Genomic DNA, 22,115 nt, shown 5'->3' on the forward strand with positions numbered 1-22,115 from the left:
TTTTTTTGAAAGCTACAGAGATCATATTTGGCCACAATATGAGTCCTATTGAAGTTATTCTTTTTGCAAGGTTTCAGACAATTCGACCGAGAAAAACCCCCCATGCCAAAGTGAATCATGGAAGTACCCAAGTAGCTCTGCACCCTACTATTCGAAGTATTCGACAGGATCAATGAATGTTTAATGGAACAACCGTGCGTTGTCCAATGCTATAGCATTTGCCATATATTACACTCAACCTAGACACATTCCTCCACACCACAAGAAGTTCATTATAGCAAAGGAAATAATCCAAAAAGAGAGGGAAATTGCAAGTTAACGTATGATTCTCCCCAAAGACACGCAATATATAGTGGATTGATTATTGTTTTAAATGCACAGTTCAATCGTAGTCTCCAATAAGTTCACTGTACCGTCCCAAAATCAATCAAAATGTTCACCAAACTGGTAAGAGCCACTCTCCATACTCCTGGCAAATTACCTATAATTCCCATTCCTTTCCAGATCTGCATCGCCACCCTGGCCATATCCTGCGTTTGCGCAAATTCCGGAGTCATCGCCCCAGTGGCTTACTCTGCCCCACTGCTTGCCGCTCCCGCACAGGCCGTCCTGAACACCCAGAGTACCCAGGTCGTTGGCCGCAACTACGTTGCCCCTCTTGCCTACACCGCTGCTCCACTGGCGGCTCCATTGGCGTACACGGCTCCGGTGGCCAAGGTCGCCACGGCTGCCCCACTTGCCTACACAGCTCCTTTGGCCTACCCAGCTGCCGCCGCCTACGCTGCTGCTCCCTATGCCGCTCCATTTGCCTCGCCGTATCTCAGCGCTGCCTACCGATACAGCCCGTACGTGCTGTGAATAGCCAATGGGATTGAACAAACGCCTTGTACCAAAAATGCGATATGCTTTGAATGGAAGAATAGAAGAAAGGCGCTTTGAGTGCATGATCTAGGATGGTGAAATCAAATACAGGTTGTTGAAAACAATTATGGTGACGTTTCATTTGTGTTTCTGAAAGCGAAACTTCTGCTTAATATTCTATATGATTCTTCTTGCGAAATAATTGATAGATTGTTCAAAACACCTTCATTAGATATTAGCTGCATATTTCGAATGATGATTTTGGAGTATTGTGACGGAGATGGGCTTCGTGGCCGTGCAATTAGTGTCGTCAGGCAATGAGCGCATCGTGTCATGAGGTGTGGGTTCGATTCCACCAAACTGTTCCCGCGGATACGATCCGGTAGGGAATAATAAATACGAAAGAGATGTGTTCGAATTCACGGTTTATTTCAGACTGATTTGAAACATAGAATTTCGCCCTATATAAAGTCCTTTACCCAATTGTACTTGCATAGAATATTCTCGATATGCATTGTTGTATACAATAATGTGCTGTGTCTAAACTGTTATACAATTGACGGATTGAATATTCTCGAACTGTCAGACAATGACACAATGCAAGATAGATAAACAATGAGCCTGTGCATGCTATAAAACGTTTGACTTGTACTGTGCGCTCTGTTTTCAAGTTGCCCGTGAGAGAGAGCGAGACAGCACCAACACACGGCGCACAGTAAAAGTCATGAGAACAAAAGAATTTATGGCACGTACAGAGGCTCATAACAATGTGTTGACGATCTTGAAAGATCGTGAGGTAAGTGATTGATTAATAATTTAACGATTCAATACTAATATTTGTAGGGTAACTCGGTGCAATACGCCCCACCGGGGCAATACGCCCCTCTGAAGTTTCACGGGATTGAGGCTTCTTTTACACGTTAATATGATTACATTTCTTAACTATTTGCGAATAAATTATGTTGCGCATATATGTTCTTTGAGAAGTATAAACAATCAATAGACATTCTAAAAAATATCGAAAATCAAGTTTTTGGCGTAAAATTATGAGTCCGATAAGCAAGCCTTGCCGCTAATGAAGCCCTTCCTTACCTATTGTACTTATTACAAAAACTATTACCGGAAGACGACTACTAATGGATCCCTTTAAGCTTAGCAAGTGGTGGAATTCTCCTTGGAAACATTTCTACAACGCTGTGGATCTTTTTTCTATGGGAGGGGCATATTGCCCGGGTTGTTTTGAAATGTAAACATTGGGACGGTTTACAAAAAACATCTAGTACACTTTTTAGAAGCAACCTGGATAGAGAAAGTTGCATGCAGAGCATGACCAACTAAAAGAGCAACACATTGACATAAAAAATTTTAGGAGTGATGCATTTGCTACTGCGGTAGAGCAGTTTTTCCTTAAGGGGGGCGTATTACACCTTTTTACCTTATGTTTTAGGTATGATTTATGGAATGACTGGATGAGCATGTGTTGCAGGTGAGTATGAAGTGTTGCCCGAATTGCGATTTTGGTGTATATTGCGTGTTTGTGGCCGGCATCATGAGGAATGCTGCGTCCACTGGTGCGGTGCTTGGATGAAGTGCCCCGGTGGCTTGCTGCTGGCCTGGACAAACATGCTTGTCCGTTGTCTGGCGTTAAGTTACAGTCTGTGCAGCTAAATGACTGAAGACGGTGTCCGTGTCTTTTTTTATCTGTTTCATAGCAATATCCTTTTTCACTTATCCATTGCATTTATTGTATTGATTTATGGACAAATCCTAGGATTCTAGGCAAGATTGCTGATGAGGGGATATGATGATACAATGCAAGAACAACATTCTTGAACAATCCATGGAACATTAAAAAAAATCCGCAATACATTTGAAGCATAGTTTTTATGATTCTATCATTCTGTCACAAATTTATTAAAAATCTTTCATGCAAACTCTCAAGAATTATATAAGGATATAACGAGAGTGGGGGGGTGTTGGGGTGATACATATAAGGAGTGTATCGAAAAGTAGTCGCAAACATTCAAAACGGTATATCTTAGAGCATAGTTCATCTTTTTGGAAGCTTTTTTCACGCAAATCTTCATCATGTCATCAAATATTGAAGCAGCTAAAAAATATTGAATAATATGCAGTCTTAATATAAATACAACAAGGTTTATAAAGCATGGAACATAAAATCTTACACAAAATTACATTTTTGAAGTGCCTTCTGAAAATTCGATTATTTCTATTGAACAAAATGTATATCAAACAAAATAGGATGAAAAGCTTATTCTATCGGAAAATATGTTTACTTCACACAGCATGTAAAAGAAATTCAAAAAAATAAATTATTGCTCTAAAAAAGCTCAATTATTGGAACAAGGTCGCTTTTAGAAAGTCACTTTTGTTTAATCAACTTTTGAAGCTCTGTCATATACAGCGGTAATTATATAGAGTAACATTTTTTACTAACGTTACTTCATAAATATGCAAAGAAACTTTTCCAATCAAAAAACCATTTTTTATTCATAACAATCGTTCGATATTAGCATTATCGTGCAGAAAGAAAAAAAACGAGGTCCTTGAAAATCCACTTTTTTCGTTTTTTGTATTTGCTCTTAAATGCTTGTTAATGAATTTTTCAAAATATTTTTTAACACTATGCCATGAGAGTTGTGGCACAGAATATATTAGCATAAACAAAAATCATTTTTTCTTAAAATTTAACACATTTATTAACATATCAATTTTTCAGAGGTGTGCAAGATTTTCATCGACATCTGTTAGTAATTAGCAAAATTATCATGCAAAATGCCACTTTATTGAAACAATATCACCGCATTATCATTTTTAAATACATTGTAAAGTATTTCTGATCAAAACATTGTTTGTATGTTCAACCCATTATTTTTGAGACTGTTTTGAAAGTTTGCAACTAATTTTCGATACACTCCTTAGCAGTAGCGATAAACGCACATCTATTCGGCAATACAAAGCTGGAAGTCGTTGGTTCAAATCCCACTGGTCGAAGATCTTTTCCTAAAGAAAATTAACTAGGCAGATACAAATATAATTTTTACCCTTCGAAAAATCAAAAATTTTGGAGGGGAGAACAAAAAAGATCCACTATTTTTTTATTTTAAGAGAGGTATTGAAAGGTTTTTTTAAGCAAAAAGATGGGTGAAATGACGATTTAGAGAACGATTGAAAAATGTGCATAGAATTCAAATGAAATCAACAACATGAAATTTTCCTTATTTTTTCATTTTGTTGTTTTTTTCCTTATTTATTTTTACCAGAAAATTATCCAGTGGATCCCCCAGGAATTCTTCTACGGATCTCAGCGAGAATTCATGTCAGAGATTTTTTTGAGGATACCTTCTGGTGTGTAAATTTATTGAGAAATGACTCCTGGGATTCCTTCAGAATTTTATTTTCAATGATTTAATACCACTAATGTTCGTCGTGGAATTTCATTCAAATTTTTCTAGTGATTCCACTAAGATTTCCTTCAAGAAAATTTAAGAATTTTTCAAAGTTTATATTCGAGATTTTTTTAAAGAAATTCTTTTCAAGGTTCTCTTTGAAATGTTTTCTAATAGTTTCCTCCAGTAATTTCTTTATGAATTGCCCTAGAAATGTTTTAGGAATTCCTCAGAGTGCTTTTTTATGGAATTTAATGGATTCCACAAATTTTTTGTTTGCTGCCTAAGGTTTTCTCGGGCTTCATGCTATATCTTTTTCAGATTTCCCTCCATTAATAATTTATTGTATTCCCTCATAAAATTATTTAAAAATTCATTTCAAAAACAATACAACTATTTTATGCTAGATTTTCAAATCCAAACTCTGCAGGATTTTGCAAAAACGTCAAAGATAAATCTCCATTGATTATTACACAAGTTTCTCTAAGATTTTATTTTAATTGTCCATGGTATGCTCAGAATATTTCAATTTCTTCGAGTATTAAGTATTAGAGACACTTACTTCTTAGAACTCTCATTGTATTTTTTTTCATTAATTTTAACGAGATTTTTTTTGAGAATTCATTCTAAGAATTGTACTTTAAATTCTTGTTAGAGTTCCTTTTAGCAGTTCTTCAAAAATGTTTCATCCTTGCATAAATTTCTTGAAAGATCCCATGCATCTTTCAACTGCAGGAGAAAAAAATGCCTATATTATGTTAATATAAGTAAAATTGCTAAAAATTAACAACAATGAACTAACTAGGAAAATTAGAAAATTATTGCACATTGATTCTGTTAAAGGTGCCTGAGAGATTCACTCTAGATATTTCTCTAAAAGTTGTCAAAGTATTCCTCCAAATTATTTCTTAAGGAAACTTTCCAAGAAAAAAAATCTGGTTTTGTTTCCTTTGATTTTTATCAAGAAAACATAAGCCATTGAGTTGCTGGCTTATATTTTAAAAGGTGTCATACACTTCCTTGTAAAAGTTTGGGGTCACTCCCTAGAAACACTTCCAATTGGAACTCTCTATGGCTCATTAGAAAGGCAATGGACCAATCTTACTTCAAAGGTAGTTCGCCATTTTTTGTTTGTTTTGATAACTAATATTTTACTTGCATATGTGAAATAATACACTGAAAAAACATGGCTAATTTTCTCAGATCCGCCAAAAATTTAAACTCGTGTGGCATTAGAACCGTAATCTCATAATTTTTGAGAACCATTCGCAAAATTTTGGCGGAAAAATCTGGAAACTGTTCAAAATCATTAAAACTGTCACAAGGTGTGGGTTCGATTCCCTCTTAAGCCATGGAAACTTTTCGTCAGGGATGTTTTTCGGTTGTTCCTTTGGAGCATGCTTGTTCATTGTCTCTAGTGTTAAGTTACAGTCTGTGCAGCTAAATTGCTGAAGACAGTGTCAGTTTCTTTTGATAACACTTGTTAATTGTGTATTTTTTTTAAAATGTTACAAATTCAAGCAAAAATTTAGTAAACTCAATTCAAAAAATGTTTTTTGTCAAAATACCTACCTAATTCGTGTGATCACCGACAGTATAAGAACAAATTGCATTCTGTATGTTACATGCGTTGGTAGCTTCTGGTATGCTTTCTTTATGATGTACGAGTAATTTATATAGCTTCACAAACAATTATGTTAGACTATTGTTCATATTTTTCTTTTCTTCGCTATTCCGCGCTAAATAATATTTGTAGGATACTAATATTACCGCTGTAAATAATATTTGTAGGATACTATGAACAATTGTACAGATATGGATCGAAGATAAGTTGATTCACAAAGAAACATCAAATAATTAACTTCTACAAAAAAAACCCCAATCCACAAAATTAAATTATTCATTAATCAATTTTGATCATGAAAGCTTGAATAACATGGTTGGGTAATGCATCTTTTAATAGTACAGTCAACTCTCACTAACTCGATATTGAAGGGACCATCGAATTAGGGAGGTATCGAGTTACTGAACACAAAACCAGTGCTAATGCGATTCAAGGGACCATCGAGGTAGCCATGAAAACCAACTTTTACTATGGTTCTCTAACTCGATTTCGAGATAAGGAAAAAAGAGAGTAAACTGTATTACAATTTAAAAAAAAATATGTTTGTAAAAACTTTTTTGTAAATAAATCTTCGAGCTGTTTAGTGGAATATCTATAAGTAATAATTTTGGTTTTACATTTACTTAACTTTTTTTATTCTTAAAAAAAAATGTCCACAGCATGGGACAGCACGAAAGACCTAGTGGCCCAGTGATGAACTTTTCGTTTGACGAAAGGTTTTCACCAACTGGAGAGAGAATCGAACCCACACTTCGTCGCACAATATGCGAAAACGACTGACGCCGTTAACAGCACGGCTGCGAAGCAACGTACGCAAACGATTTTTCGAATTTATTATGTTTAATTTCTCCACGCCAGTGTACACCACAGGCGCCGCCGCAAAAAATTGTAAACGGTGTGAAGCCGATGACGCCGCCGCTGATCAAAAATATTTCGGTGCACAGGTCTACTGGAAAGAAATTTTTAAAGAATATGTAAAATAATTACGTAAGAGTTTTGAAATGTCTCTGAAGTCACATTAATTCAGCATAAAGAATCACTGCAAAGAGAAAAAGAAAAAAGTTAGACCTTAGAGACCATTATAACAAAAAAAATCCTCCAATCAAAAATAGAGACTTTTTAGAGACCAGCATCAAAAAAGTGACCAAGGCTTGAAAAGATCTGCTTCACCCCGTCACACTACATTTAAACAGCAGTTCAATTGCTACGAGCAAACACTGGACGAATATTGCTATAGTAGTACAATAGAAATATTAGTAGTAGAACGCTAATGGCGCTGTTCTCACAAAACTGAATTAGTTTATTACCACCTTAAACTGTATCTTTTCATTGTTTATTCGATGCCATGTTGTAGTGGGTGATTTAAACATTTATTTGACACTTTGAGGATCGGTACTCAAGCTGTCAGCGCGTGGCGAACTAGATGTTGGTAACACGAACAGTAGCGACATTAGAATTCTAAGGTTAAGGCCCAAGTAAAAATGGAGCAAATGTCAAAAGTGAAAGAGCAGTTTTCGTCGTTAAAATCGACAAATCGAAAAAAATAAAATACACAGCTGTTTTATTTGCAAAATAAAAAGGCTGTGTGTTCTTATTTTTTCCGATTTTTTGATTTCAAGGACGAAAACCGCTTTTTCATTTTCGACATTTGCCTCATTTTTTCTTGCATCTTAATGCTTCTACTAGTAGTATAGTACAAGTACAACACGTAATGGTTCTATTTTGGATATGATTTCATCTCGATAGAAAACTAATAACTTCAACGAATACTACTCTTTAATGTTTGTATCACATGATGGTAACAGTTATTTAAACCCCTGTCAATCTAACATTCACAGCACATATGGGCTATAACGGTAGGCAGCAGCATAAGGACTGGCAAAAGGTGCGGCATAAGGAGTAGCATAAGCAGCGGCAGCAGTGTATGCTAGTGGAGCGGCGGCTGCAACAGCCGGAGTAGCATAAGCCACTGGGGCAGCGACCTTGGCTACTGGACCGGCATACGCCACGGGAGCAGGAAGGGCAGCAGTGTAAGCCAGAGGAGCCACTCCGTTATAGTTGCGAGCAATGACCTGAGAGCTTTGGGCCGTCACGAAAGCTGGAGCTGGAGCAGCATAGGCCAAAGGAGCTGAATAGGCCACGGGAGCGACGACTCCTGGCTTGGCGACGACGCACGAAATGGCCAGAGCGGCGATGAAGATCTAGAAGGGAAAATTCAATTAGTTATCAACTGATTCTAGAAGTTGATTCTCGACAATTAGTACCACTTTGGTGAACATTTTGATAGTTGCTGTAGGATGAGCTGTACTGCTTGGAACTTCTGATTGAACTGTACCTCTTGATGTAACAAGGATCGATTTTTATATTATTTTTCGAAATGCAAATGGGTGTGTTCTTGCCGGCATCTTCATTTTCCGCTCACCGATAGTCAGGCGTTCCAAGGTAAATACCCGAATTTGTGCGGTGTTCGATTTGCATTATTGTATTACACCGAAACGAACGGCACGCGTCCACAGAGGATACGTGATTATTTGGATTCCATTTTGGTATGTGGTGTGAATGACATGTATCGTTTGGATGCGTCCTCCAAAATTCTTTCAATTATTGACGGTTGACAATTCCAAGAACTTTGCAGATATGTATCTGATTTGTATAAATAGAATCGAAAGCTCAGTATAAAGCATCAGATCCAACTACTCCTATCACCCTATCACTATCGTTCAGCCAAAGAGCTCAAGTTCTCACTCAAAATGTACAAGATTGTAAGTTCTGCCAGAATTTCCCCCGTTCAAGTTTTTCTAAAGAAAAAAATCCATTTCCAGGTTTGCCTGTTCGCCATCATTGCCGTCGCTTCGGTGTCAGCTGAGCCAAAGCCCGGAGTCCTAGCCTATAGTGCTCCTCTTGTAGCAGCGGCCCCAGCAGCTTTTGTGTCGGAAGGAGCAGCCGTTTACGAGCGCACTTATCACGGAAACATCGCCCCATTCTCTCCAGTTGCTGCCTACGCCGCTGCTCCTTATGTTGCCGCTCCTCTGGCTTATTCCGCACCCTACGTTGCTGCAGCTGCTGCTCCAGTGCTGGTCAAGTGAGGAATTTTGATCTGTGAATAATAGCTATGAAATGTGATGATCCTGACAGCGAATTGGAAAACGTAAAATAACTATGTCAAAAAAGGTACAAAAAAAAAAATCATGCAATATATGATTGACTGAAGAGAAATCACAATGCTTTTTTTTATTTCTTAGGCCAAATGGTGATTTGTGTAAATTTTAATTCGTAGAATCATCAATAGTACTCTGCATTGTTTAGATTTTGTATGGTATTTTGATGTCCATTTACTGATTTCATGAAAGAATGCAAATAAAATGAGCCTGGCTGTTTGGGAATATATTTTTCACTTTTTCATAAAATCAGAAATCAGCTAAGTCAATAAACGACAGAGTTCCATAAAAATTAAAACAGGTAGAATCCCATTGTATATGGAACAAATGTTTGTCTCAAGCACTAAATATAGCTATTTACTCAATCTGAGGTCATTGAATTTATTAAAAATTTTAAAGTATTGAATCTATACTGCCCATAACTGCATATTTGTAACATTCGACAAAAGTAGGCATTGAGTAAATGGGATACCAAGTTTGCATTTTATTGCAGTATGGGAGGGAACTGATATTTCAAAAAATCACTAAGAATTCAAAAGTGCTTATTTGAGGCTGAAATTTTGTACAACTCATATCGCTCATTGGGTGAATATTCAGAAAAAAATTCTGATAGAAATTTCGTTGCCACTGCATTATGAGGCTCATGTATAATCTCAATGTGACTGTTATGCGGTTACAATTGCCAATGTGACAAAACAACTTGGTATTTTTTTTTCGAATTTTCTAGAACATTCTCACAGATTTTAGTAAGTGGATCGAAAGTATTTGTTAATTGATGACTCTCCCCGGTATTAACTCGAAATTGTCAAAAATGTCGAATGTGACTGTTATGCAGTTATGGGCAGTATAGCCACTGTAACAGTGAGCCTGGGTTTAAGGTATTGGGTTGGTCTTCGCCAACACCAGTATTTTGAAATTTCATCTTGAAATCTGTGTCCTATGTAGAGATCTTAAAATTCCAGCAACCAAACAAGGGACCACATAATTCCTAGCATTTTTTGGATTCTGGTGAGATTGTGGTATGATTTCGAGGATCCCTGTGTGTTTTCACGACAGTATGTTGAATTCCGGAAATTCTAAGTATTTTTATGATGTATTGCGCTCTATTCATATTCGCATAGTCGACGTAAGCGCCAACAAGATCAAAAAGCATTTTTTCATTGACATGCATTCTTTACCTAATAATACAATGATTGGACATTCAAACAGCGCTTATTTGTTCTAAAATATTTGAACTATAAGAGAAAAACGCATTAACATAAGCACATACACAAACTTATTTAAAGATACGCCTGATTTGCAGAATAGTTAATCGGATAGCGCAAGATTTATTAAAGGGAGGATAATCAATCTAAGGGGGTGCGAGGTGAGTTCATCTGCGGGGAAGGTGGAAGTGACAGCTGACGAGCTGACTAGCTGGCGAGTTTACCACAGAAAACAAATCCTACCGGTGAAGTGAAAATTTTCATCCGCATTCATGAGTGAAATTTGTCTTCTTTTTGTGTTTGAAATGTTGTAAAAAGCATGTTGTATAAACCAAGCTTTCAGATAAGTGTGTAAATGTTTGTGAGATAAATCTTTTTCTAGCATCCTTTAACCGAAATAAACTCGCCAGCTGTCACCTGGTATTTCAACATGACGGATGCAGTGTTCTGACAATTTTATCTACCTCCCTTTTAGATATCTTGGTTTAGCGTATTACCCAACTTTGCCGAAGACGTAGTCAAGATCCTGAGATATCCGTAAAACAAAAGTTTCATGTTCATCAGCGCCATTTATTGGCTGAATTCTGCATTTGAATGACCTCTGCATGTCAGTGGTTGAGCGACTGAACAACTGTGTCAAAGACACAAACCTTCTAAATCCTCAGGATCTACACAGCTAAAAATATGTTGTAAATTTCAGTTTATTTTCATGCACATATTTGGAGCATCAAAATAAACTGAAATGTCAACGACAAATCGCTTATTTTTCAATCAAATACACTTTAAATTTACACGATCATGTAACATTCAAGCATCTTCAGTTGAAAACTAAGCGTGATGCTGTAACAATAGATGAATTTGGTTTACTTTTACTATCTTCTTCTGTTTACGCTACATTGAAATTTAAATATTTTTATTTGTGTAGAGATATCATATGGTATAGAGGATGCATTCTTATACTTCAAAGTTCACAAAACGCAAGTTAGAAAAAGCTCCCGACCAGGCTCTCAACTGACTCAACTGTTCACCGAATCAATCGGTTTACTGCTATACGCATGCAAGGGTGAAGAGTTCAGTTCACTCGTTATAATCTTTATCTTGGAGGATAATGACATCTCATCTTAGTTAACCCTTGTACTAAAGAAAATGTTTTTAATAAGACTAGTTATGAACGTTTTATAGGCCTCCAATATCTGAGCAATTCTCGCTGAAACCAGGCCGCAATTTAGCTATCTTAGTCTGAAATTGTTTCACTTTTTCTGATGTTGTACGATAGAGCTATACCAATTAATTGTTTTGTTATTAGTAACAATATGATATCATTAGGGTGTTCAGTTTACAACCCCTTCCGTTAACCATTTCATATGCCTTAGAGTTCTAATTATTTTTCTCCACCAAATTATGGATTGCACGTCACAATTCTGTGCTATAAGCCGTCAAATTTAAAAAAATCAACTAGTTTGTTGTTGTTTGAATGAAGTTTAGACTAATGATCGATTGAATTATTGAAATTCAACTCTTGCAAAATATGACTTAGGGGCCCAGATAGCCGTAGCGGTAAACGCGCAGCTATTCAGCATGACCAAGCTGAGGGTCGTGGGTTCGAATCCCACCGGTCGAGGATCTTTTCGGGTTGGAAATTTTCTCGACTTCCCAGGGCATAGAGTATCTTCGTACCTGCCACACGATATACACATGCAAAAATGGTCATTGGCACATAGTAAGCTCTCAGTTAATAACTGTGGAAGTGCTCATAAGAACACTAAGCTGAGGAGCAGGCTCTGTCCCAGTGGGGACGTAACGCCAGAAAAAGAAGAAGAAAATATGACTTAAACTTTGAAATATAGCTTGATTAAAATTGCATGATTCAATATCGAATTTATTGAATTTTGAACAAAAAGCAAAACACTTTGCTTTTATACATAATTTGTAGTTGCTTTTATATGGCAAAATACCATACTTTTTCAAATTATTGAAAAGTACATGAAACAACAAACAAAATGTTGGTGTGAATTATGGTAGCATTTACATCAAAGATATTGGTAGTTAGTTTCAGAGGTTGCTACACATACTTTGACATTGCGGAATTAAATGTAATAATTTACTTTTGAGTAATAATCATTGGAAAACGATTTGAATGTTGATATTTCGAAAGGTATTTTGAGATTTTGGTATGACGTTAATTATGTTGTTTCCTAGGAATTCTGGAAATTCAGATATTTATAAAGAAATCCTGGATTGTTCGCGTGCATTCTGACATCCCGGATTGCATATTTCTTTTGGAATTCCGGAATCTCCGAAGTAATTTTGGGATTCCGATAGGCTTTCCGGATTTGTTATGATAATTCTAGAACTTTGGAAGCCATTCTTAGGATATTACAAATTTGGTAAAAACTCTTATTTTAAGTAAATAGATATGTTTAAGTGCTTTAGAAAAACACTCATTTCGCTGTGCTATGGGATTCAGCCTGTTTTAATTTTGTATGGAATTCTGTCGTTTATTTACCTGGCTGTTTACTGATTTTATGGAAACGTTAAAGAGATAGCCCTAAAAGGCCAGGCACTTTTTTTTCATTCTCCCATTAAATATAGAAATGAACGTCAAAATACCATACAAAATCAAAACAATGCAGAGCTCTATTGATGATTCTAAGAATTAAAATCGACACAAATCAACATTTGAAGAATAATAAATAAACAACTATTTTGAATTCTTTTCAGTCAATCATATATTGCATAAATATATTTTAACTTTTCTGACATAGTTATTTTAACGTATTCCATTTCACTGCCAGGATCATCACATTCAATAGCTATTGTTCACGGAAAAAAAATTCTCACTTGACCAGGACTGGAGTTGCGGCGGCAGCAACGTAGGGTGCAGAGTAAGCCAAAGGAGCAGCAACATAGGGAGCAGCGGCGTAGGCAGCAACTGGAGAGAATGGAGCGATGTTTCCGTGATAAGTGCGTTCGTAAACGGCTGCTCCTTCCGACACAAAAGCTGCTGGAGCCGCTGCTACAAGAGGAGCACTGTAGGCAAGAACTCCGGGCTTTGGCTCAGCTGACACCGAAGCGACGGCAATGATGGCGAACAGGCAAACCTGGAAATGGATTTTTCTCTTTAGAACAACTTGAACGGGGAAAATTCTGGCAGAACTTACAATCTTGTACATTTTGAGTAAAAACTTGAGCTCTTTGGCTGAACGATAGTGATAGGATGATAGGAGTAGTTGGATCTGATGTCTTATACTGAGCTTTCGATTCTATTTATACAAATCCGATACATATCTGCAAAGTTCTTGGAATTGTCAACCGTCAATAATTGATGAATTTGATGGTGGTAGAATTTTGGAGGACGCATCCGCACGACACATGTCATTCACACAACATACCAAAATGGAATCCAAATAATCACGTATCCTCTGTGGACGCGTGTCGATCGTTTCGGTGTAATACAGTAATGCAAATCAGACACCGCACAAATTCGTGTATTTACCTTGGAACGCCTGACTATCGGTGAGCGGAAAATGAAGATGCCGGCAAGAACACACCCATTTGCATTTCCAAAAATAATATAAAAATCGATCCTTGTTACATCAAGAGGTACAGTTCAATCAGAAGTTTCAAGCAGTACAGCTCATCCTACAGCAACTATCAAAATGTTCACCAAAGTGGTACTAATTGTCAAGAATCAACTTCTAGAATCAGTTCATAATCAATTTAATCTTCCCTTCTAGATCTTCATCGCCGCTCTGGCCATTTCGTGCGTCGTCGCCAAGCCAGGAGTCGTCGCTCCCGTGGCCTATTCAGCTCCTTTGGCCTATGCTGCTCCAGCTCCTGCTTTCGTGACGGCCCAAAGCTCTCAGGTCATCGCTCGCAACTACAACGGAGTGGCTCCTCTGGCTTACACTGCTGCCCTTCCTGCTCCCGTGGCGTATGCCGGTCCAGTAGCCAAGGTCGCTGCCCCAGTGGCTTATGCTGCTCCAGCTGTTGCTGCTGCCGCTCCACTAGCATACACTGCTGCCGCTGCTTATGCTGCTCCTTATGCCGCTCCTTTTGCCAGTCCTTATGCTGCTGCGTACCGTTATAGTCCACTGGTGCTGTAAATTTTTAGATCAGTACAAAGAAATTAAATTAATTGCTGTTAAATTGTGATACAACTGTTTAATTATAGAAATGTTCCTTATTATTTTTATATCACATAAAACTAGAACCACATTGCATCCATGCGGTAAATGACGATACACAGTTCTAACAAAACATGTAAACTTCTGTGACAAATAATGCACATAATTGTAGCGTGGCATATCATGTATATTTAAATGACATGTCATGTAAACTGCAATTATATCGCATGTAATCCAACAGGATCCTGTGAGATAACGTGACATATAACACATTGTTACATGATTTCAGACTTAAATTTACATGACTTCATGTTAACATCACATAAATGAAGCGTACATGACATGTAATCCCCATTTTTTTTAACAGCTCAGTAAAAAAAATATTAAATTTACATGGTACGTTATTTTTTATGTTGCTCATGTAAATCAAGTTATTATTAAATATTCAACGATAAACAATCCAAATTGCCTCATTGCATTTAAGAATGCTTGCAATCTTCAGTGAAACTGAAACATTTCACGAGCTTACATCCAACACTCGCCAATATTACATGCTTTCTTCCATCTTGAAAATGAAATTGCAAACTATAATGCTCAGTTAACACGAATATACGATAAAAATTGTTTCAAAAATAATGCACGAGAATGGATCGACAGCCCGGTCATTTTATCTGCAGGATTGATTTTCCAGCGTACAACCATGTAATCCGTTTGACGCTGCCATTTTTCTTTGAGGGAAGACCAAGAAGACGTTTCGCGTTCAATATTAATGATTTTACTTGCTATGATGGATATATAAGATGTGTTTCTAGGTTAAATCATTGAATTTTTTTTTTTTAAATGGCATAACATCACGTTGCATGAGAATCTAAGATTGTTTTTGGTGTGTGGGTTTTCCCATAAATTGGAACGGGCAGAAAAAAAAAACAGTTTTAGGACCAACTCCACCAAAATATTTGCCAAAATACGGGTCTAGTATTTTTGAATAATAATTTGACTCACATAATTTTATTGAAATCCTACCACCCCCGGGCAAACCCGAATTTCAGTTTCTTTATTCCTATGCATAACTTTTTTGTTTTTTTACAAAAATAATTCCGATTTATAACAATCTCTTCTCTATTCATTGAAGGAACTTCAAATAGAAATCATCCTCTACGGTGCCATCTGTGGTTCAAAATATTATTAGAATTGATTTTCCTAGACATTTCCTAGACCGGGGGTGCAAATGAACAAATTTGGGGGTGGAACTTATGATTTTTGCAGTTAAATAATGATGGCCTATCATTTGGAATAGTCCAGCATTGTGTTCACAATATCACAAATATCTTGTATCAGACAAATAGAAACAGATCAGCCCTTTTTTGTAATTTTTCTCCAGATTTTCTCCAACAAATCAATAAAATTTATGAATTATCGAGAATATAATTTCTCAGATTCTACACACAAAAAAAAACATTTTGTCAAACTATTCTTTGAGAAGTCCATAGTAATGATCTTGAATTCCGGAATAATCTAAAAATGTATCGGAATTTTCAAACATCCTCTATTGGTATGAATTATTATTTTTATTCTTTATAAAACACCAATTATTATTTTTGATGATGTTTCAGTCTCAACAATTGGCTTAGTTGTTTTAGCGGTAGCTCAAACCATTAAGCATCATAAGGGTGACATGAATCTGCTTGAAGTTTTTTAATCAATTATTCATTCAATACAAATTGTATGACCACGAAAAAGTAATCTGATCTTCTACGATTTAGGATATTTTTTCTATTCGATGGAAAAGTACACGTAAAAATATCGTTAGGAAGCATAGAAACAACAATATTTTTCAGTGTACTTAATTCAAAACCGACAAATCATCTCCGAGATAGTCATCTATGACAAAGAAAGGTTATAGTGACGACTTCCATCGGAATAAAGAAAGAAAAAATGTACGCTTTGAAACAACATCACAGTTTTTCGTAGTTCTCATAGTCCCATCGGGTTCAAACATTTGCCAGTATTCCTTATCATTCGCAAAAAACAGAAACTTGGATTTTCTAGAATATTTCAAATGCCAACTGATTTTGGCAAGGAACTAAAAAAGGAAAAGTTTTAATTTTTCAAAGATTATTTTTAGCATTCATATCTTAAAAAAATCGTGCCTGAAAAATAGCAAGCAATAAATCTAAGCGTCCTTCTTAAAATCAGACCAAGACATGATTTAGAGAATTTGGCTTTGCCTTGCTCCTTCCTGGTCGGTGGAAAAAAATGCCACAGAAATTGAGCTTAGGGGCTTCCTATGATTTATGTGCGACAATTATTTAACCACCTCTTCTCACCAGATATTCTTCTTTCTGGCGTTACGTCCCCACTGGGACAGAGCCTGCTTCTCAGCTTAGTGTTCTTATGAGCACTTCCACAGTTATTAACTGAGAGCTTACTATGCCAATGACCATTTTTGCATGTGTATATCATGTGGCAGGTACGATGATACTCTATGCCCTGGGAAGTCGAGAAAATTTCCAACCCGAAAAGATCCTCGACCGGTAGGATTCGAACCCACGACCCTCAGCTTGGTCTTGCTGAATAGCTGCGCGTTTACCACTACGGCTATCTGGGCAACCAGATATCAATCGACGATTATATCAATAGCCTTCAATGTATCTTGAGTGTATGACAGGCTACAATATTTTATGGAATTCAAAATAATCTTTAAAGTTATCTTGAAACAAAATCTTCCATAAATTCATCAAAGAATATGTCTTAAAATTGGATTAGAGCTACACATATTCCTAAAAAATTCTCCTGAGATTTCTTTTGTTTTTTATTCGGTTCTTCAAAGATTTCATGAATAATCACTCCAAAGTTTATTCGGGAAACTGTTTCTTGGAACACCTCGAATTTATTCAAGGAATCTTCAGCAATGACTCCAGATTTTTATTGGGGAAGCTTTCTTCATAACACAAGGATTCACAAATTGTTTCAAGAGTTCTAACAAAGAACTTACAAGGAAACTCATATGGATTGCATCAATGATTCACATAAGATTGCAACTTCGGAAATTCTTCTACATACTTTTTAATAAATGTTTATGTGTTTTCGTTTTAGGAATTATATATTTTAAGGGGTCACTTTATAATATTTTTTATTTAATCCCTGGTAAATTTTAAATATTCTTTTAAGCAATTGCTTGAGATGTATGAGTTACTTCATGAACTCATTCAAAATGTTCCAATTCTTCGATGTTTTTTTTAACATATTTTTGATTAAATTCAACCTTAGACTTAAAAATTTGTTCAGAAAAAACCTCTTAGAATTTCTCCAAGAACTCTTACAGAGGATTTTCCAATAGCTCCACGAAGTTTCTTTTTCTGGATTTTTGCAGAATTTACACCAAACTAATTCTTTTATCTTTCTGAGCAAATTAACCCGGAGCTGCAAAGATTATCGAAAAGTTCCTGAAAGAACTATTCCTAGATTTTTTTTTTAAATTCGATCAGGAATTTTACTAGGAACATCTTTAAATATTGTATCGACTTAGTCAGGGATTTCCCGAAAATTCACTAAAGGGATTCTGTAAAATAGTTACTTATAAATGTTTGGATACAATCATAGACATTGCTCCAGAAATACCTTTTGAGGGATTTATGCTGGAGCATTCTTCTACGATTCCTGCGGAAAATTCTCTAGACAGATTTTGGAAATTAATGCCGTTCCTTAAAACATATTCGATAATTCTTATTTTGATTTCGGAATATTTTAAGAGTTCCATCGGAAAAATTATTTAAAAATTGATTCGTCTAAGAATTATTCCTGTAGTTTCCCTACAAAAAATTAATGGTTTTTCTCAAGATTTCTCCAAATATTTAAACAGGAATCATTCCACAGATGCATAAGAAATTGTGTCAGAGGTTTTTTAGGACTTGATGCCATTCTTTCTTTAGGGTTTACTATCATTTATATATGAACGGCTCTTAGAACACCAAAATTTACTCTGCAGTATTCACAGGATCTTTTTTTTTATTGAATATTGCTTCTTGGCTGCTACAAGTTTCTGCAAGGGATATTCTAAGAAAAAACTCTGAATAAACCCATTGAGGAGTTCCTGAAAGAATTTCTATTTTATTCATAGAAGGAATACCATAATGAACTCTTCGATAAATTTTCGAGGCATTCTTGAGAACATTTCTTTAGAAATCTGCATATGAAATTCTGATTACTTTTTCATGGAAAGTTTTATGAAAAGCTCCTGAGAAATTTATTCTCAACATTTTAGAGAAGTTTTTAAAGAATTCCGTGAAGAAATTCTCGTATGTATTTTTTTAAGGTTGTTCCATAGAATTCATGGAAAATTTTTGGAAGAGCGCCAGCAAAATTACAAAGAGTAATGTTTTGAAAAATCTAGAGTAAATCCCAAAAAAAACTGTTAGAAGACATTTGAATGAGTTCCTTAGAAAACCTTGAAACGATTCTTGGACCTTGGTGTACATTGACAATATCCTTGAATAATTTTAAGAGCAATTACGAGTGTAATTCTTGAATTGATTCGAGAAAAATTATTTTAAACATCTTTCAGAAAATTACATGCATGGAACTCTTAAAAAAAAGCGGAATTCAGAAAAAAAAGAATCATTTCAATAGCTTACAGAGCAATCTCCTTCTTCTTTTTGATTCTTTGGGGTAATACTTGCGAGATGCCTGGAGAAATTTGGAAGTCATTCTCAAAAGAAATATAAGGAAAACATATTTTTGAATTTTTAGATGAACTTTTTGAAATCCTTTTATCCCTTGGCTTGACTGCCGTTCAACGGAATTTTTACCAATCGTATTTTCTGGCATTTTTCATTCCGGATTTTTTTAAGGCGTTAATAGACCCATTAATCGAACTATACTTTGCTTTTTGTGTTTCAAGGTGGAGAACGAACCGGTCATCTGATATGCACCCTTTTTTTACTTAATTGGTGATTCTTCCGAGTTTCACTGCCCTCCGCAATTTTGGCAAGACGTGTTAAATCTAGAATGACCTTATAATCTATAAAATCGCCTTCTTTTGATTGCTTATCATTCTAGCTAGTCCAGCACCCACTCCCTAAAGTATATTCTTGTACATGTTTAAACTGTATTGCATTTCGAGGAAACGGGTCATTCTAGGAAATGGCTTTCGGTGAAACGGGTCATTCGGAGAGCTAGCATTCGGGGAATTGACTTTCGGGGAAAAGTAACACAATCATGTTAAACAGCTTTTTAACAGGAATTTCCCCTTAAGATTTTGATCGGGTCTGGCCATGAATCACGTAGTAATCAATTTTCGATTTTCAAGACCACCTCATTCTCCCTGCATGATCTTTTGTCCATACAAACGTTTTGAAATTTGTAAAGGCCGTAGTCTTTGGCCAAAACATTCTCACCGCCATATATGACCAAGTGGTTTATGGGAGGCTCCTCAGATGGTTTGCCCGAGGTAACCCGAGTAACACACATGCTATAATTGAGGCAGAATAACTCTTATATGACCAGATCTGGTCATATAAGAGTTATTCTGCCTCAATTATAACATCTGTGTTACTAGGGAAATAAAACCGAGTTTATTCCTTCCCGCTCTTTTAAAATATATAAAAACGATTCTGGGGAATGTCCCATTCTGGGGAATGCATTTCTGAGGAATGTCTCATTCTGGGGAATGGGATTCTGGGGAACGTAATTCTGGGAAACCCTCAGTACACACGAAACTTCAGGTTACTTGCAGTTTGCAATCCAAATTTCAGCAAATTTTGACTATCAGAAGCTAGGATACAGATCCCCAAACTTGAGCATTTTATATGAAAAAACAGCATTTGGTTACTAACTTTTGTCACTGACTGTAAAAAGAGGGTTTTAGGGCCTTCCTTAGCCGAGCTGTTAGAGTCCGCGGCTACAAAGCAAAGTCATGCTGAAGGTGACTGGGTTCGATTCCCGGTCGGTCCAGGATCTTTTCGTAATGGAAATTTTCTTGACTTCTCTGGGCATAAAGTATCATCCTACCTGCCACACGATATACCAATGCGAAAATGGTAACTTTGGCAAAGAAACAACTGTGGAAGTGCTCATTGAACACTAAGCTAAGAAGCAGGCTTTGTCCCAGTTACGTTAATGCCAAGAAGAAGAAGAAGAAGAAGACGAAGAAGAAGAGTGATGAGTTAATAACAAAACTGTTGGTTACTGTTCAGTTCAAATTGTATTGCTCATATTATCGAAAAACCCGTTGGATAAACAATGAGCCATGTGGCTCAGGTCAGGAACATCAGGACAGCCGGTCAATTACTTGATTATTTACTTGACCAGCACTGGAGCTGCGGCAGCGGCAACGTAGGAGAGGAAGAGGAGCACTGTAGGCAAGGACTCCGGGCTTTGGCTCAGCCGACACCGAAGCGACGGCAATGATGGCGAACAGGCACACCTGGAATCGAATTTGTTCCGTTAGACTTTGTTAGACATGCAATTTTGTAGAATAGAACTTACAATCTTGAACATTTTGAGTGAGGTTTTGAGGATACGGTTTGACTACACAGTAGTGATAAGAGGATGCGAGCGAATGGAACTGATGCCTTCTATCATACATCCGATTTTATTTATACAAACTGGAATTTCATTCAGTTGGATTCTTGAAGCTTCTGCTGAAGCATGCTCAGAAGGTAGAATTTGGAGGACGCCTCCATAAACCAGAGCTCATGTCAATCACACTGTGGGACGTGATTTTTTGCAAAGGACACGCATTTGTCTGGAAAACGTCATTTTATGGCTTGGTAGCTCGCATTGTGGGGCTCATAAAGAATTCATCGACGTTAGTTTTGACGCGAAAGCATTCAAGTTGGTGAATAATTCGAACTAGCTAACCGATGATGACATTGATTGCGACGAACATGTAAATCGATGTGAAGACATGGACCGTACAACGAAGCGATCGGCGATGAACATTTATTTTTGAAGGATCGTTTCACACACGCGCGCTTTGTCGCTTATGGTTCTGCTGAATTTTATGAACCGATTAAGATCGATTAGCAAGTTAACGGTATTTGGTGTAGGATTTGAATTTGTGGCTAAATAAGGATTTATCTCGGTTTTTTTTCTATTTATTTGTTCTTCTCTGTTTCATTTGAAACAGAGTCTACCTGTCAGATAAGTTTTCTATAAATATTTGCCACTTGATCATTTTCATCAATGAAATTTTCAACCAGCAAAAGGTTTTCTATAAGACCAGGATTCGAGACCATCACCATCGAATTAGATGTTTCAGTTTTTTGAGATCTAAATACAGAAAATTCCTATAAAAAATATAATATTCACAAAAACAAAATAATACAAACCATTAAGGTGCTGCCCAGTAAGCATGTGGCCAATTTTTTAATTTCAATTTCCAGATTTTTTCATTCGCCATAGTAGTCTTTTGTCCATACATGAATAATAAAATGTGTATTGACCGTGGTCTTTGCCCTGGAACAACACTGCAAATTTCGGCCCTTAGTTGAACCTAGATGCACTTGGACCAGTATCACTAAGCACTGAGATAGTCATTTAATTTTTAATTGTTTATTTTGTATTAATCAATATTTATTAATTTATCAAATAGCCGTATCAGTGCATGCATTCGGCAAGACCAAGAGTTGTGGGTTCGAATCACACAGGTCGAAGATCTTTTTCGTGAAGGAAAATTTATCGACATGCCTGGCCAACAGTATCTAAGTCGAGTACTCGACACTGAAGAA

The 22,115-nt window shown here is 36.4% G+C and overlaps 5 protein-coding genes across 5 annotated transcripts; 3 read left to right on the forward strand and 2 right to left on the reverse strand.

The window, feature by feature from the left end:
- Positions 1-344: 344 nt before the first annotated feature.
- Positions 345-983, forward strand: LOC110675725 (pupal cuticle protein C1B-like). The gene is made up of 2 exons (XM_021841434.1): positions 345-447; positions 505-983. Exons 1-2 carry the CDS (start codon positions 433-435, stop codon positions 856-858), a joined length of 369 nt encoding a protein of 122 aa, XP_021697126.1. The 5' UTR covers positions 345-432; the 3' UTR covers positions 859-983.
- A 6,670-nt stretch (positions 984-7,653) lies between these two features.
- Positions 7,654-8,241, reverse strand: LOC110675724 (cuticle protein 21-like). The gene is made up of 2 exons (XM_021841433.1): positions 8,160-8,241; positions 7,654-8,096 (listed from the first exon to the last, which is right to left on the reverse strand). The coding sequence occupies exons 1-2, from the start codon at positions 8,172-8,174 to the stop codon at positions 7,728-7,730; spliced, it is 384 nt and encodes a 127-aa protein (XP_021697125.1). The 5' UTR covers positions 8,175-8,241; the 3' UTR covers positions 7,654-7,727.
- Positions 8,242-8,536: 295 nt separating this feature from the next.
- LOC110675726 lies at positions 8,537-9,081 on the forward strand. The gene is made up of 2 exons (XM_021841435.1): positions 8,537-8,657; positions 8,718-9,081. Exons 1-2 carry the CDS (start codon positions 8,646-8,648, stop codon positions 8,979-8,981), a joined length of 276 nt encoding a protein of 91 aa, XP_021697127.1. The 5' UTR covers positions 8,537-8,645; the 3' UTR covers positions 8,982-9,081.
- Positions 9,082-12,969: 3,888 nt separating this feature from the next.
- On the reverse strand, positions 12,970-13,493 carry LOC110675727. Its single transcript, XM_021841436.1, has 2 exons — positions 13,420-13,493; positions 12,970-13,359 (listed from the first exon to the last, which is right to left on the reverse strand). The coding sequence occupies exons 1-2, from the start codon at positions 13,429-13,431 to the stop codon at positions 13,096-13,098; spliced, it is 276 nt and encodes a 91-aa protein (XP_021697128.1). The 5' UTR covers positions 13,432-13,493; the 3' UTR covers positions 12,970-13,095.
- Positions 13,494-13,798: 305 nt separating this feature from the next.
- LOC110675728 (cuticle protein 21-like) lies at positions 13,799-14,413 on the forward strand. The gene is made up of 2 exons (XM_021841437.1): positions 13,799-13,932; positions 13,996-14,413. Exons 1-2 carry the CDS (start codon positions 13,918-13,920, stop codon positions 14,362-14,364), a joined length of 384 nt encoding a protein of 127 aa, XP_021697129.1. The 5' UTR covers positions 13,799-13,917; the 3' UTR covers positions 14,365-14,413.
- The last annotated feature ends 7,702 nt before the right edge of the window (positions 14,414-22,115 follow it).

The sequence above is a fragment of the Aedes aegypti genome, chromosome 2 (assembly GCF_002204515.2).
Source record: "Aedes aegypti strain LVP_AGWG chromosome 2, AaegL5.0 Primary Assembly, whole genome shotgun sequence".
Lineage (NCBI taxonomy): Eukaryota > Metazoa > Arthropoda > Insecta > Diptera > Culicidae > Aedes > Aedes aegypti.